Below are 17,869 nucleotides of genomic sequence, written 5' to 3' on the forward strand. Positions count from 1 at the left end.
TTTATATGTGCATGAATACATGAAATGTGTATAGATTATTATAAATGTTACATGATATACATGCATACATGATTATCCTATGAGACATGACCATGTGAAATGAGAAAAACTATGTGAATATATGAAATGACATATGAATATGCAAAATGTGATACATGTGATATGATATGAAATACATGGTTACACATACATGTGGTATGTGACAGAAGAGAAAGAACAAGTGATGAGAAATGTATTCATCATAAATGCCCATAGTATATGATACGAGAGCTATAGGTATAGTTGGCATGCCAAGAGTCGAGGGTTCTGTAGTCCTTCGGGACGTAGTCCTTCGGGACGTAGTGGTCCTACGGGACATATATAGCAGTCCTTCGGGACGAATACTGAACTAATGTTCGGTGCCCCATGAGGGAATTTATACGAGCTGTGGTGACAGCATTTGTGCACAACCTCAATGAACTCACATACCTCTATTCTCAATAATATACATGGGCAATACAATTGAAAGATAAATTAAAGTGAAAGTGGCACAAGAAGGTAAGTGTTACATGTGCTTGACATGCTTATATATGTTATCATGTGATAGATACATGCATGTTGAAATGTCATGATCAAATGAGAAGAATGCACATTCATGAATTTGTTGTTAAATGTTTATTTATTGCCTCACTAAGTCTATGACTTAGCGTGTAAGTGATTTACACGTAGGTACCAAGAAACGTGAAGAGAAAGAATAGAAGTAGCAAGGACAGTATTATTACTTGAAGATCATATCAGAAGTAATCAACAAGTATGTATTTTGGCGTGTATAGAGTGTTGGCATGTAATAAGTCGTTAATTATGAATACTCTGATCAAACTTGTATTTTGTGGTCTCTCTGATGTAAATTAAAGTATTTTGTTTTAAACAAAGTTTTAAATTACCTGGGGTATTTTCTTTAAGTGTCCAGATTTGAAAAGTCAATGTGACACCTCGGACTCGTATTCGGGTCGGGTACGGGTTGGGGTTACATAGTCAATGGACTACAATGAGCTTCCGTTAACAAGTCTTTCTTCCACTCATCATCATCTGGAATCACTAGCCTCCCTTGATAATATAGGTTCCCATCAGCTTTCACTTCATAATCCGTAACCTCTCCACTCTTTATCTATTGTAACTTCTTTAAACACTTTTCATCTCTAGCTTGAAATTCTTTAATTCGATCTAGCCATGATGGCTTGAGAGTCAATTCTGCATATATGGCACCGTCTCCTCTTAATGATAGTCTGGCATTCAAAGCTCTTAAGGCTGCAAACGTCTTTCGACTTAAGGCATCCTCTACCACATTCGCTTTCCCCGGATGAAAATCGATCGCTACATCATAATCCTTTAAGAATTCTACCCATCTTCGTTGTCTTAAATTTAACTCATTCTGAGTCATCAAATATTTCAAACTCTTATGATTCGTATACAAGTAGCATCGCTCACCATACAAATAGTGACGCCAGATCTTAAAAGCGAACACTACTGTCGCCATCTCCAGATCATGTGTTGGATAATTCTTCTCATGTGGTTTTAATTGCCTCGAAGCATAGGACACCACTTTGCCTTCATGCATTAACACACATCCCAACCCGTTATGAGACGCATCACTGTACACTACAAAGTTCTTGTCATACTCGGGTTGAACCAAGACTGGAGCTTCTATCAAAATCTTCTTTAACTTTTCAAAACTCTCTTGGAACTCCGGATTCCAAGCAAAATTCACCTCTTTCCTCAATAACTTGGTTAGTGGTAATGATATTATCGAAAAGTTTTTAATGAACCTTCGATAATAGCCAGCTCCCACTCTAAAATAACTTTAATCTTTTGGGGATCTACTCGAATCCCTTCTGCATAAATTACATGTCCAAGAAATGTCACTTCCTTAAACCAGAATTCACATTTAGAGAGTTTGTCATAAAGCTTCTTTTTTCTCAAAGTCTGTAGAACGAATCTTCAAATGCGAACTATGCTCTTCTTCCGACTTCGAATACACTAAAATATCGTCAATGAATACCACAATGAATCGATCCAAATAAGGTTGAAATATTCGGTTCATGAGATCCATGAAAGCAGCCGGGGCATTCGTAACTCGAAACGGTATCACGATAAACTCATAATAACCATACCTCGTTCTGAATGTCGTCTTTGGAATATCTTTATCTTGAATCTTCAATTGATGGTACCCAGAACGTAAATCAGTCTTCGAAAACATTGAAGCTCCCTTTAATTGATCAAACAAATCATCAATTCGGGGGAGGAGATACTTATTCTTGAAGGTCACTTTATTGAGTTTCCTATAATCAATGCAAAGACGCGTGTATTCAACCTTCTTTTTGACGAACAAAACTCGAGCTCCCCATGGTGAGACACTCGGTTTGATAAACCCTTTGTCCAGTAATTCTTGTAATTGGATCTTTAATTCTTGTAACTCTTTTGGGGCCATTCTGTATGGTGACATTGCAATAGGGATAGTTCCTGACATTACTTCAATATGAAATTCTACCTCTCTGTCTGGAGGCAAACCCAGTAACTCTGAAAGAAAAATGTCAGAAAACTCTCTGACTATAGAAATTTGTTCAATCCCCTTCTCTTTTTCTCTCACATCCAGCACACGTGCAATAAACCCTTGACATCCCTGTAGCAATAAATTCTTTACTGACATCTCTGATATTACATTAGCTAATGGTTACATCCTTCACTAAATATAATAACTTTTATATCTTCTGAACTTTTCAACGTTACTTTTTTCAGTCTACAGTCAACATTAGCGTAATAACGATATAACCAGTCCATTCCCAGTATCACCTCGAATTCGTCAAAAGGTAATTCCATCAGATTAATAGGGAATTCAATTCCCTGAATCTGTATGGGACACCCTCGACATACCATATTAACTCGAGCACTGCGTCCTAACGGATTAGTCACTATTACCTCACTGCTAGTAGATTCTAACGAAATATTCAATTCTTTCACTAACTTACTGCAAATGTAAGAATATTTAGACCCTAAATCAATCAATACAAACACATTCTTGTCATACAACTGAAATATACCTACTATTATTTCTGGGTCATCTATATCCTTACTAGTCTTGAGATTATACACCCGAGTTATGGAGCGTATCTCTTGTGGAGTCGAGGATTCTGACTGACTTCTTCCTCTACCTCTAGCTCTACCTCTTCCTCTCTGGGTAGCCGAGGCAGACCTCTTTGGATGAGTAGATTCACCCGCTAACATGGGACAATCCTAAATAAAATGTCCAGTGTCTCCACATTTAAAACAAGTTCCAGAAATCATTCTACATATCCCCGAATGGTTCCTTCCACAATATGGATATTGTCTGACTTGGCTCGGGTTAGATCTCCCAGCTATAGATCCCATTGACTGTGTTTTTCGACCCCTCATCTGATTTGATCCCCTTGCAGAAGATGCAACTGACTCTGATCTCGCTTGGGGTCGAGAACTCACATTTCTGCCTCTTTTTGATGGTGCAGCACTCGATGATGCACCCGATCTTTTCGAAGTCTAAACTCGGGAATCCCCGAACCTCTTATTTTGAGCTCTTTCTAGAGCTTTAGCACGGTTCACCACTTCTTGAAATGAAGATAAATTCAACACAATAAGCATCTCTTTTAGACGATGACATAATCCCTCAACAAACCAATCACAAACACTCTTCTCTGTATGAATTAACTCCGTAATGAAACGGCTCAACTTGTTGAATTCACATTTGTACTCATACATTGTACGATTCCATTGCTTCAAATTCATGAACTCTTGCTTCATATTTCTGATGAACTAGTCTCCGATATATTTATGCTTAAACTCTTCTAAGAACAAAGACCAAGTTACTTGATCACCGGGCATTCTCAATGTAACTTTGGTCCACCAAATCCTTGCTTGCCCTCGGAGCAATGAGATTATTCCATCCAGCTTCTCTGGATCGGAACAATAAAGTCCCTCAAGCATGATTTTTACATCATTAAGCCAAAGGTCCACAGCAACAGGACCTTCTTCGGCTTCACCTCTAAACTCTGGTGCTTCTAAACCCTTCAACTCCTTTGCAACATTCATTCTTACAGTTGAAGTAACAGAAGGTTGAAAACGCACTAATACCGCGTCCAGTGTTCTGAAGAACACATCTTGATCACTTACAGGCACTCCAGAGGGTGCCTGATCTTCACTCTGCCTGGCCAAGGAAGGTGATTTACTGCTTTCAGCGGGCCTATCATCTCCCGCTTCACTTCTAGAGCTACCATGTCTGGACATCTATAAAAACATACCCATATCATTCTATCAGCAAAACAACATACTTACTATTATATCATATCAGAAGTTTTCACTATTTTGTTGGCATGCATACTTTATAGGACACTCTAAACTTCGGTTTATGCCGAGAATCGACTAAAATGTAGCTCTGATACCATTAAATGTAACACCCTTAACCCATATCCGACTCGAATATGAGTCCGATGTGTCACATTGACTTTTCAAACTTTGATACTTAAAGAAAAACAGGGAAATTTTAAACTTTCATTAAAACCAAATACATTAATTTACTTAAAAGAGACCACAAAATACAAAATCGATAAAAGCATTCATAATTAACCACTTATTACATGCCAACACTTTATACATAACCAAAATATCTACTTTGTCAATTACTTCTGATATGATCTTTTAGTAGTGATGTTGTCCTTGTCGCCTCTATTACTGCTCCTCTTGATTCTTGGTACGTAAATCACTTACACGCTAAGTCATAGACTTAGTGAGGCATAATATAAATATATATATATATAACAATGCATTCATGAACATGCATTCTTACCATCTGATCATGACATCTTTATTTGTATGCATCTATTTCACTATAACATATATGATGGTAACATGCACATATAAAACATATATTCTTATGCTAATTCCACTTTAACTTTCTTTGAATTGCCCATGTACATTATGGAGAACAAAGGTATGTGAGTACATAGAGGTTGTGCACTATGTTGTCACCACAGCTTGTATAATTCCGTCAATGGGCACTGAATATTTGTCCCGAAGGACCACTATGTCCCGAAGGACCACTGATTGTTCCGAAGAACCACTATGTCTCGAAGGACCACTGATAATCCCTCGACTCTTGGCATGCCAATTATACCTATAGCTCTCATATTAAATAAAATGGGCTTAATTATAAATATATTTCTCATTTCATATCTCTTTCATCACTGTCCATGTAAACACATAAGTCACTTCATATGATCATTTTCATTATTTCACATATCTGGAAGAATTCTCTGATAATGGCATTAATTCATATAATACCATGTTAATCATGAATGAAAAATGCATGAAATCACTATAACATTAACACATATGTATGCATGTGCATGAATATAAAATCATAAATTCAATGATAAGAGATAGACTTATCGCAAGTCTTGTCTCAATTCCATTTCATCTAGGATATGCACTCACCTTGGCCTTGCTTATTTTGACTTGATCCTAATCCTTTGTTTGTTCCGGAACGAAATTACGTTCTATATCTACATAGTAATACATTGATACTAATCAGTAAACTAATTAATATATTCTAAACCATCACTCCTTAGGCTAAAAAGAAAGCTATTTTCATCTTTTTAATGAAGGTATGCATCGATGCACTACACCATATATCGATGCATCCCTTGACGGGTGCATCGATGCACAATCTATGCGTCGGTACATAAATCCCATTCAATGTTTGTATTTTAAGGGGGTGCATTGATGCACTACTTGTGCATTGATACACTAATGACATTCGATGTTTTTATTTTAAAGGAGTGCATCAATACACCTCATGTGCATCGATACACCTTGAATAATTTCTGGGATTTTACCCTTGATGCATCGGTACACATTGAATGTGCATCGATGCACACAGCCCAGAAATGTTATTTTAGCACGAAAATCTCTTCATAATCCTCTCAACACTTCATATTTCCCATCTTTTTATCTCCTTAACTTGCATACATCTGCTTAAACTAATTAATACCCATTCAATACCTCTTATACTTTAAAATTCAATCCTTCACATAGATTTCAAGAATCTCCCTCAAATTCCAACATGTTCTAAATCTAATTCTAACACTTCGTGTGTCTTAATTAAGTCGATAACAAGTCAAATTCAACCTCCGGTTCCAAATATGAACTCTTTTTCAAAATTCCATTCAAGCACTCCTAATCTTTAATTCTTCCTACACTCTTTATCTTGTTGTTTTAAAGCAAATTAAGCTTTCATTAAACTTAATTAACATCTAAGGAGCAAAACCAAACTTAAATTTCAGGAAACAATTAGCTTATGAAAAATCTCACCTTTGCTATAAGCCTTCACGTTTGGGAGAAAAGAAGAGAACTTTGGAACCTTGGTTTTTCTTTCTTCTCTTCCACGTGGAGCTAATATATATAAATCCCTTTTTTAATTATTTTCCTTGCAAAAGACCATTCTATCCTTCTATTCTTTCTTCTTTATAATTTGATCCTATACAACATTTCATATAAGTCCTTGCACTAATCAATTATTATACTTTAAATCACCAAATTCTGAAACTTTACAATTTAGTCACTAACCCGGTATTGAGGATGTTACACCTTTCCCCTAAGGGATCGATCATTTTTTTGGAAAAAAAACAAAATTCTCAATAACATGTATAAATAGGCTACCAAAATTTCACATAATCAATCATAAGGTCTAGATATATGCTTGAACACTATCATACCACATCATACGTGTTAGAATACACTTGTAGCATGCTTTATAACACAAGTCACAACATTATACAAGAATCTAGCATCAAAAGTCAAAAATTGTATAAATTTTCACTTTTGGCACAAGTCACCTAGTCCAATTATGCATTTTGGGTCATCATTTCATACATCCTATGAGTCTAATACATTTAGTGCACTTAGTGTCACTTGTCTAAACAGACCAAACACTTCGTTAAGGCATAATTCAACATTTGACTAATTTGGCACTTAAATTACACATTCATATGAATTCAACATCTTCAACAACATACTTCATTGCAAATATTAAGTCCAATTAACATGCCACGTTTATTACAAACTCAATCATTCAAAGCTCAACTAAGTTCCCAATGGTTTCCACATAGTCATTTTGTGAAAAACAAACCACATACACTTTGTTTAACAATTATATTGCTCGATCACACCAGATGCTTGCTCTTTGCCTCTGACTCGGCCTCTAACCCTCTAAAAAAGTATTAACAATGAGTGTGTGCTGAAAGCCCAATGAATAACTAACATTCAAAGTGATACTTACATCAAAGCTAAAGGAAAGCCCTATATGCATTCCCTTCTTACTTGTTTTTACCTCAATAATCATACCATCATATCATGCTTTCATATTCATCTAATGCACCATAAATGCACACAAAATTCATAATATACAATGCTTCTCATCATCATATAACTTGCAGCAAATCTCATGCATAATTACCTTTTCGGCAAAGTCACACACCTCACACACATATTTTCTAAATAAGATCAATAGTCTTAATAAGATCAATAGTCTTTTGTTCAAAACACAACTCACTAATTGGATAAATGAACTCTATATAACTCCTTTTTATTTGTGGACTCACTTAGGTCCAAAACTGCATGGTTTGGAGAAAAGCTCAATGCACCAACCTTACCCCGTAATCTTTTCGAAACATTGCTCAACGCACCAACCTTATCCCGTATAACCCTTTGTTCACACACATGGAAAACCATAGAGTACTTTTTCCTAGGCATTTTCATATCTAAAGGTCTTATTAAGAACAAATATCCAATTAATCCAGGTTCACAAGAGATTATCAAATGATGCATAGATTATACACATATACACTTTCAAAATACACTTTTAAACACTTATCGAAAATTGTTGTCATGATCAACCTTATATGAACAACAAGTTGCTCACTCATCCTTAACACACACAGAGAGATTAGTCGTGCATTGGAATTGGGTGAGAGAGAGCTACTGATTATGTCTCGAGGCCAATCGTGCATTGGAATCAAGAGCTAAATGGCAGATTAGTCGAATGCTACCGCAATATCGCCTGGCAAGCGCCTCCATGTGGATGGAGCAAGTTGAATACGGACTGTGCTTGTCAGTAAAACTCGGGGTTAGCAAGTTGAATACCATATTCTTTTATGAAAATACAACTTTAAGGGAGCAAAAAAGGTAGAGCTTTTTCTTTTATAAATCACCATTAACATTCGAGACAGTACCTTCAGCTCTAACTTGTAGGATCCAACAGGAACCTATACACAACCTTTCGAAACTGATTTCCATGATTGCTCAAACAAGTCCACTTCTCGGGGAAGAACAAAGAAAGATCATAACTCTACTCACGGTGAAGAAACATCCAATGTTTCTATAGAAATAGAGAAAAGTGATTTCTTAAAAACTCAATTTTCTTACTGAAATTACAGGCCTTGAAAAACCATTATATTCGAAAAAGTAAAACTCTTAAACTCAGATTTTGGGGCTTATTCCGAAGAAAAAGCCCTCCAAAAACTGGCGTATGCCACTTTGAGCAGAGAGCACACGGTATTCTTTAGTAAAAGGCGAAAGAATAGTTCGTTTTGTGCTCACTGCATGGCTGCGTGCCACTCTGAGTTTAATTTGCGGATATTTATACTTTTTCTGGAATGCGTGGTGCTGTTTATTGTCCATATGGGATTAGTGCTCTGCAGCTTTATTGCTAGACAGGCCAACCAGGAAAAAAGACTAACTTCAATAAATAAAGAAAAAAGGGAGGGACCAAGATGACATTGCACTGAACACAATATATATATAGTACTTCGAATAAACATTTTAAAATTTCGTATAAGTAAAACTCAAGATGCATCCAGTACATTTTATATTTTTCTAGCAGCTTGCGTCGAACCCCGGCTGTGTGCAAAGTTTTTCACTTCAGAATCAGTCTCTAGTCGCTGAAGACAACAAATTTGTCTGCGACAATGTCACAACCCTCTATGAAGCTTTGATTGGGATTGAGGGTTTCCACAAGATTTTCTCATCGGATAAAGCTCAAACGAGGAGGCAGTGCTGGAAGTATGGGACAGTCTCCATTATAAAAAATGATAAATGAAGACCAGCTCTCAACTGTGGCTTTGCTTGAGGAGGCAGTTTTGGGTTCACAGGCCAAGTGTGCTACTTTCGTCACTGAATTATCCGATTCATCGTTTTCGGAGGAGAATCATCGTTTGCATATTAAAGAAATGAGACAGAAACTAGATAGCATGCAGAGTTTACTGGTGCAACTGCAAGGTCAGATGTGAAATAGAGCAATTTTCTTACCATTCTTTGTTGTAAAACTCAGGTGGCATCATATAAGTTTGACTGTATTCTGTGTAAGAAATAGATATAGTAATTCCATAAAGTAATAATCTCTCTCAAATAATAATTTTTTATTTAAGAGTTATTTTTATCTATATAATAGACTCAATTTATCATTTTTGCTCTATGATATCTTTGCAACAATTTAAACTCTCGAAGTTGTTTAATTACATTATCCTAAACCTAGACCCTAAAATTAACTTAAATCCTAAACCCTAGACATTAATCTTTAAACTCCAACTTAAAACCCTAAACAATAGAAAATACTTTAAACATTGATGCAATTAAACAACTTTTGAGAGTTAAATTAATGCAAATATTATAGGAACGAAAATGGTAAATTAAGTCTACTAAATAGGCAAAAGTAACCCTTAAACCATAATTGTTTTGGTCCCGACTTAGCCCAAGATCTAAATTAATAAGATAAATTTATGGCCCATTCAACATTATAAATTAATATTTCTATAAAATACAAATATAATTATGACAACTTAGTAAAATATGATCATAGAAAATTTGTGTGACTCATAAAGTTATTGGGGTATAAAAATTTCATCGTCTCTCTTACCTTCTGCAAAATTAATTCTCCGGCCATGTTTACATATTCTTTGCATTGAAGAAACCACTCATAAATAACTTTCTTAATATCTAGATATTTTATAGGTTTGTATTGATTGATATTCCCTCCTTTTTTCAAGTTAATCGATAGGTACTTATATGATTGCTTAAGTGTGTTCAATATAATAGCTTGACTAACTTTCTAATTAAAATTTTTGTCAATCTACTATTGTAAATTATTTGAGTGTTAGTTAATTTCTCTTATATTCACCTATTACTTTATGTATTTAATTTGCTATAATTGATTTTTATACGCCTTTTAGATGTGAAGCTATAATTAATTGGTATCTGATTTATTATAGTTGATTTTTAGACACCTTTTAGATGTGAAACTATGATTGTTCGTTTTAATTGAGATGGACTAATCATGAATATTTTATTTTATTATATAGCGTTTGATTTCTATACCATACATGAATTTATGTCAAGTTATAATTAATACTACATATGAACGTAATTCTTTTAGAGATATATATTATATTTAATTAATCATTTTATACATGACATCATTTAATTAATTAATATAATATATTTTATTTATATAATTTACTCATGAATGCAATGTGTACATGTTTTATTTATGAAAAGTATTAATTTCGTTAAATTGAACTCGAGTGCTGTATCCTGGAGTTGAACATAACTCTATTATAAAAACTAAATATATTTTTTTCAAATAAATAGACATCTTCGAAAATTCGAAATTAACACTAAAAGAAAAAAATATGGAATCCAAAGTGCGCAAACCAAAGCTTCAAACTTCAATTTCAGGGCAATTTCAAAATAAAGAACCCTCCAAAAATAGGCATATGCCGCTATATGCAACGAGCTCACGGTATTCTTTAATAAAAGACGAAAGAATAGTTCGCTATGTGCTCAGGATCGCATGCTTCTACAGATTTAACTTTTGGTTATTTATATTGGGTTTAGTGCTCACGGCGTCTTTGTCTTGCCAATGTGGGATTATTGCTCTAAACCTTTGTGCTAAGATACAGAAACTTCAATGAACCATGAAAATGGACCACAATGCATTGCTTTAACTCCACAAACATTTTTTAATAGTACGTGTAATTATAAGATAATATTTGTTTAAAAACTTTTTTAATTATTGATAATGTACATACAATTTACAAACACAGTTTTTTCGAACATAAAATTTTAACAATTAAGTTTTAAATTTGATAGAGTAAAATCGAGATGTATCAGGTACGATTTATGTTATTCCTTGCAGCTTGCATATATATGTATGATAGTTTTTCATTTAAAAGATTAGCTTTTAGCCGAACTGAATTAGTTTAAAACAAATAGGTTCATATAATTAAATCAAACCTGGATCGAACAGTGAAATATGATACAAATAAAAAAATATTTTCTCAATTTCATTACTCAATCTCATAGGTTCATATGTAAGCACATATTAAACTCCTCTGGTTATTTATTTTATTATTCAATAATAATATTCTTGACAGCCAACAATACAATTGTCTTGTACTGTCTTTAAAATGTGAAAGAAAAAACAATTTTACTCTCCAATTCAATAAATTCCATAGGCAGCTCAAAGTTTGAAGAATTCAGCAATTGCTTTAATTTGGGTCAGAGAAGAAGTTGTTAACAGATGGCATGATCTGAGGTGGTCTCTTGCGGATAAACTTCCTCAGCCCATGTTCTGCATATTTTTCACCTTCTTCAAAGTTCTCAAGAATTCCAGCAGCCCTCTTTTCTTTGGTTACCCTATGTCAGATACAAAAACGTGTGCCTTGTTATCTCAATTTTCTGCAATCCAACTTTGAATACTCTGAATCTAACTTTGGGTAAAATCAAATTACTCAATATATATATATATATATATATACCTGACTTCAGGGTTGGTGGTGATATTCCTCACAAGTTGCATAGCACAAATGCCAACGGCGACACTCACCGATGCAAATAGCGGATACACCTAAACAGGAATGAAGGGAAGAAAACCATGAGCAATTGATTTGTTTTTTAAGATTTGTAAATGAAACAGAGTTCTAAATACGTTGGCATTAGACAAATATTCAAACATGAATACTATACGAGTGTTGTTGATGATCTGAGTAAGGAGGCTGTTTTAAATGGTTCAATTTTTTTTTAGATTAAGCAAAAAGACACAGTCAATGATGGTATGGAGAAAGAAAATAAAAGAATTAGAGAAAACAATAAACCTATTGTGTCAAACACAAACTTTTATAGATTCAATGCTAATTTGATGAAACAAGATAAGATCCAAGTTCAGGCCTCAGATTCATATATCAGCATGAATGTATAAAGACACAGTCTATGATACGAGATTTACAGATCATAACATAAAGAATACCAAAGTATAATTGTTCCTAATGTACCTAACATTTTCATAGTTTTGTTTTTACCCCAACGCGTAGATCTGTTCTAAACGAACAAGAAGTTAAACATAAAATGAATATATCGTCTTTAAAGATCACAACAAAGGATGAATTAAGAAAGAGAAGTGAAAAGAATACCTCAGGTCTGAGCCATCTGTTTGCAGAAGCCATGATTACGGATGAGATGAAGAGAAAGATCTAAGACAGAGCGAGCAAAACGCAAGAGAGGGAATGACCCCTTCTCCAAGAAACTTTTTAAAAGGGAAGCAATTACACAACAAAGGCAACTTCCAAACAAAACACCTATTCCATATATATACGGCTTATATTTCCAAGTTTGACGCGTGTGGGACACAACTTTTAGAATTTTGAACAAGTCCTTTGAACATATAAGGTTCGGGTTTATACTTTTTAGTATATGTTCTTCCTTGTTCTTTGTTTATTAACCAAAACTTTCAGATTTCTTCTTTTCCACTATTATAATCGTCACCAAGCATATCTCTTCACTCTTACACCATTCTAATATTTTCAGTAACCTAATTCCTTATTTTCTTCATCCTTTATTATCCATTTTTGTCCTTAACCTTAACCATACAACCAACAACATCATCCTTAGTTTTAGTAAGTTTTCTACAAAGGAATTGCTTACTTCGTTCTAGATCCATTACAATCGAAGAGGTCCTCATTTAACAGGTTGCCTCATATCATGTGGTAATCAGAGCAAAGGTTTGAACCAAGTAAGAAATTCATCTTTGAAAGTAAAAAAAAAATCCAAAAATAAAAAAAGTTGATATTCCGAAAAAAAAGAAATTTGATTTTGAGAAAAGAAAAGTGCAATCATCTTGTGTTCTTCAACATTGAAATGCTTTGATTCAACCCAAAATGCAACATCTTAGATTGTTTCGGTGAAAGGCTCATTGTAAGCATTTCTTTGTAGTAAGTTTACTGATTTCTTTTTCATCTCTTCTTTCCTTGTTTCCTTTGAATTTTAGCCTTTCCTTTCATTATTTTCCAATTTAAGTTAATCGTTGTTGTTTCCTTTAGCCGACACACTTGACAAATTCTGAAAGATATAAATTAGTTCGTAAAAGAACTGATTACGAGGGAACGAGTGGAAAATGTATATTGAGCGTGTGAGATCAGAAAGTGAGACAGAAAAAGAGCCATTAAAAGTTTCTCCCGAGTGAAACACGAGTGTTGAGTGATTTAGTGCCAATTCTGATTTCTTTGGACCGAAATTGTGAGAATCTTTGTGTGTGTGTGTGTTGTGAGGTCCTATATACATTAATTATCTTGTGTCGTCTTGTTTTTACTAATATGACAGGTTCTAGAGATAGCAATCCGGGTGGCCAACCTCCAAACTTGCAAATGCAGGCCATTACTCGTGAGATACAAATGATGTTAAGGGCTGAACTTGAGCCTTTACAATCTATAATGGATAAAATCGATGGAGGATCCCAATCGCATCATAATGAAGATATTAATGATGAAAATGAAATTGATCAGCCTCAGAGACTGAATCAAAGACAAGGGCGTGTATTTGATGATAATTTGGCTAACATAAAAGTTACAATTCCATCTTTTCAAGGACGAACAGATCCCGATGCGTATTTGGCATGGGAGAGTAAGGTTGAGCATGTTTTCGAGTGTTATAATTACTCATAACAAAAGAAGGTTTGTTTGGTAGCTATAGAGTTTGTCAATTACGCTCTTCTTTGGTGGGATCAATTGTTGATCAGTAGAAGAAGAACCGGTGAGGGTTCAGTGAACACGTGGGCAGAAATGAAGCGAGTCATGCAAAAACGGTTTGTTCCATCTCATTATCATCGTGATTTATTTCAGAAATTACAAAACTTGAACCAGGGTAATTGAAGTGTTGAAGATTACTTCAAGGATATAGAAATGACCATGATGCGTGCAAATATCAAGGAAGATAGAGAAGCAACTATGGCACGTTTTCTTGCCAGTTTGAATTTTGAAATTGCTAACGTTGTCGAGTTGCAACATTATGTCGAGTTGGATGACATGGTGCATATGACAATAAAAAAAGAAAGGCAACAACGCAGAAAATATTCTTACCGAGGTAATACTCCTTCTAAAGTTTTCTCTAATCCATTATTCACTCCTAACAATGCCAGGAAACAAACACCACTTAAGATTAAGGAAAGAACAGAATCAAGTAGTCTGAAGCCTCCCATTGTTGAAGTTGGACGTGGAAAGCAACATATGCATCCAGAACGCACAAGAGACATCCAATGCTTCAAATGCCTTGGAAGAGGGCATGTTGTAAGTTAGTGTCCTAGCCGAAAGACAATGTTGATGCGTGTAAATGGGGATATAGAGTCTGAATCTGAAGATGATGAGCAAGAAACCCCTTTAGTGGACGGTGATGAAGATGATGACCAAGTACAGACGTGTGCAATGGGTGAAGCACTTGTGGTTAAGAAAAGTTTGAATGCACAACCGATTTAAGATGAACATAAGCGAGAGAACATCTTTCATACAAGATGTCTTGTAAATGACAAGGTATGTGTTGTGATTATTGATAGTGGTAGTTGTACTAACATTGCAAGTATTGTTATGGTTGATAAGTTAGGACTGAAAATGACAAAGCATCCCAATCCGTACAAGCTACAATGGTTGAATGATGGTGGAAAGTACAAGGATGAAGTGATGTTGTGTCAATGGATGCCACTCATTTGTTGGTGGGATGTCTGTGGCAGTTTGATAAAAAGGTGATGCATGATGGTTTTACAAATAGATATTCTTTTATGAATGTAGGCAAAAAAAATCACCTTAGCACCTTTGACACCAAGTCAAGTGCAATAAGATCAAGTTCGTTTGAAAAAGAATACTGAAGAAGCAAAAGGGAAGAAAAAGATGAGCGTGTACGCAGACAGAAAGGAAATCAGGAAATGTATTTCCTCCCAGTAGTCTTTACTTATTTTAATGTATAAAGAGCATTGTTTATTGGCTAAAATTCCCATTGATTTACATGTGTCTATTGCATCTTTTTTGCAGGAATTTGAGGATTTGTTTTCAGATGAGTCACCGAGTAGATTGCCACCTATTCGGGGCATTGAGCATCAGATTGACTTTATTCCAGGAGTTATTATTCCAGATAGGCCAACATATCGAAGTAATCTGAAGAAATGAAAGAAATTCAGAAGCAAATCACTGAGTTGATGGAGAAAGGTTACATTCAAGAGAGATCGAGTCTGTGTGTTGTAGCAGTGTTGTTGGTGCCAAAGAAAGACGGAACATGGAGAATGTGTGTCGATTTTCGAGCTGTGAATCAGATTACTATCAAGTATCGACATCGTATTCCTCGTCTTGATGATATGCTTGGTGAATTATGTGGTGCAAGTATCTTTTCCAAGGTAGATTTAAAGAGTGGATATCATCATATTCAAATGCAAGAATGATTAAAAGTGTAATTAATTCTTTGATATTCAATGAATTCTAGCTTTATGATTTGTTTCAATTGTGAAACCTAGAAAGGGGCAATATTTTTTCAAATTTTTTTATTAAACATTTTTCAAAACTCTTTTAATTGATATTTTTCAAATTTTTGAAAATAAAAGGAGAAGAAAACATTTTCAAACAAGACAATCTCTCTGGAGTAGATCTTGGTAGTTGACACATAGCTCCCAAACATAAAGCTCATGCTTAGAATCAGTGCTGAAGCCATAAATGATAAGTGTTTGTGGCATTTTTTGAAGGCTTGTAACATTCATAAATGATAGATATTGGGGCATTTTTGAAGACCCATATCTTTCAAGAGTACAACATCATTGAATTGAGCGGACATCAATGAGTCAGAAAGGTGTGACAACTGAAAATGGTGAAGCAGAGACAATAGAGCTTATTATATGAATGTTTTGTCTATTGTCACAACATACAGATGTATTACTCTAGTGATTTCCCAAGCCAAAGTGTTTCACTGAGTTTTGTTCTTTGGTGTCCTTGCAACGCTATACAAAAGCCCTGAACACCATGCAAAAAGCTTTCTTGGTTGAAAAATCTATACAAAAGCCACAAGAAATTATGAATAAGTTGTTGAATGTTTGAGAACATCCAAACTTCCTGTATCTCCACATTTCCTCCTTTGTGCTTTACCTGATACGAAAATTCTGATCTTTATGAATCTTTTCGAGTTTGACATAGTCACACAGTGTATGGCTCCAACTAGGGTCAATAATCAGCACCTTACAAATTTGCTTTTAAAAATTAATACAAAGCTTGGAGGGCTGAATTAGATGTTAGCAATTGAACAAACATCTTCAATTCCAATTGTTTCTAAGGTTCCAACTATCATCCTTGGCATAGATGTGTTTTATGGCTCTCCTAGGCAGTATGATATTTCATCAATTGTTGCGGTGGTTAGCTCCAGGCAGTGGCCTTTGATTTCTTGATATAGGACAGATGTGCGTAAACAATCTCCGAAGCTTGAAATGATATATTCTCATTTCAAACCATCTGGAGATGATGATGATGGCATCAGGAGGGAAGCTTTGTTGGATTTCTACACAAGTTCGGGCAGAGAATGCCAATTTTTTATCAGAGGAAAAAATTGCTAGGGCAAGAAGAAATTGACACGAGTCAAGAATTGCCAGGATGCATGCTGGTGCAAACAAAGAATGAAGACAACTGAATCAGGGATAGAAGGAAGAGTGCTCTAGTATCCGTCCCTAACAATTGAATCACGAAAACATAAATCAACATATATATTCATGTCACAAGAAATTTGCATTTTTGCATTATACATTCATCATCACATTGCAATAAAAAGGTTTTTCCTTTCTCATAAGGATACTCTTATAATTGCTTTTGAGAAATTAATTTCATTTTTTTCAAGATTGTTTGTCTAAAACCATCAATCTAGTTTATCTTAAGATTGTTTTTCCTTGAAATCCTTATTTCATTTTTCTCAAAGGCCATTTTTATCCTCTCACGAGGACATCGTCTAATTTTCCATTCACAATATCATTTTCTCCTCTCAAGAGGACAAATTCAAAAGGTCATTTTTATCAAAATAAAAAAAAACAAATCAAATACATGAAATCAACTTCATCATAACATCCAGGATAGTTATTCATAAATGCATCATTTTTATATTGATCTTTCAGGAAATAAAAGTTTGGCGATGACCAGATGTCTTCAACATGAAGGAACAATGTCATCCACAGATTTGACATCCTGAAGTGAACTATCATATCTTCTAAAAGCATCTAGATCTCCTCAATATACAGGAGCAGACTGTCTGTTGCCTTTGAGATTGTTTCTCTCGAAACAAAGTTTCGTCTCACTAGAGACATTTTTTCTTGAAACAAAATTAATCTCACTTGAGATTGTTTTCTAAAAAACAAATTTTGTCTCGCATGAGAAAATTTTTCTTAAAAACAAATTTCGTCTCACTTAAGACAGTCTTCATTATGACATGAACATTTGAGATTGTTTTTCTTAAAAAAATTCATCAC

General features: G+C 34.7%; 1 protein-coding gene and 2 non-coding genes across 3 annotated transcripts; all 3 read right to left on the minus strand.

The window, feature by feature from the left end:
• Window positions 1-8,553: 8,553 nt before the first annotated feature.
• On the minus strand, window positions 8,554-8,670 carry LOC120149118. Its single transcript, XR_005518430.1, has one exon. It is a non-coding gene; the product is annotated as a U5 spliceosomal RNA (small nuclear RNA).
• A 2,127-nt stretch (window positions 8,671-10,797) lies between these two features.
• LOC120149125 lies at window positions 10,798-10,913 on the minus strand. The gene has a single exon (XR_005518437.1). It is a non-coding gene; the product is annotated as a U5 spliceosomal RNA (small nuclear RNA).
• Window positions 10,914-11,549: 636 nt separating this feature from the next.
• Window positions 11,550-12,635, minus strand: LOC120148942. The gene is made up of 3 exons (XM_039161902.1): window positions 12,528-12,635; window positions 11,877-11,965; window positions 11,550-11,754 (listed from the first exon to the last, which is right to left on the minus strand). The coding sequence occupies exons 1-3, from the start codon at window positions 12,558-12,560 to the stop codon at window positions 11,607-11,609; spliced, it is 270 nt and encodes an 89-aa protein (XP_039017833.1). The 5' UTR covers window positions 12,561-12,635; the 3' UTR covers window positions 11,550-11,606.
• Between the last annotated feature and the right edge of the window lie 5,234 nt (window positions 12,636-17,869).

This window comes from Hibiscus syriacus, unplaced genomic scaffold, assembly GCF_006381635.1.
Source record: "Hibiscus syriacus cultivar Baekdansim isolate YM2019G1 unplaced genomic scaffold, ASM638163v2 tig00110988_pilon, whole genome shotgun sequence".
NCBI classification, from domain to species: Eukaryota; Viridiplantae; Streptophyta; class Magnoliopsida; order Malvales; family Malvaceae; genus Hibiscus; species Hibiscus syriacus.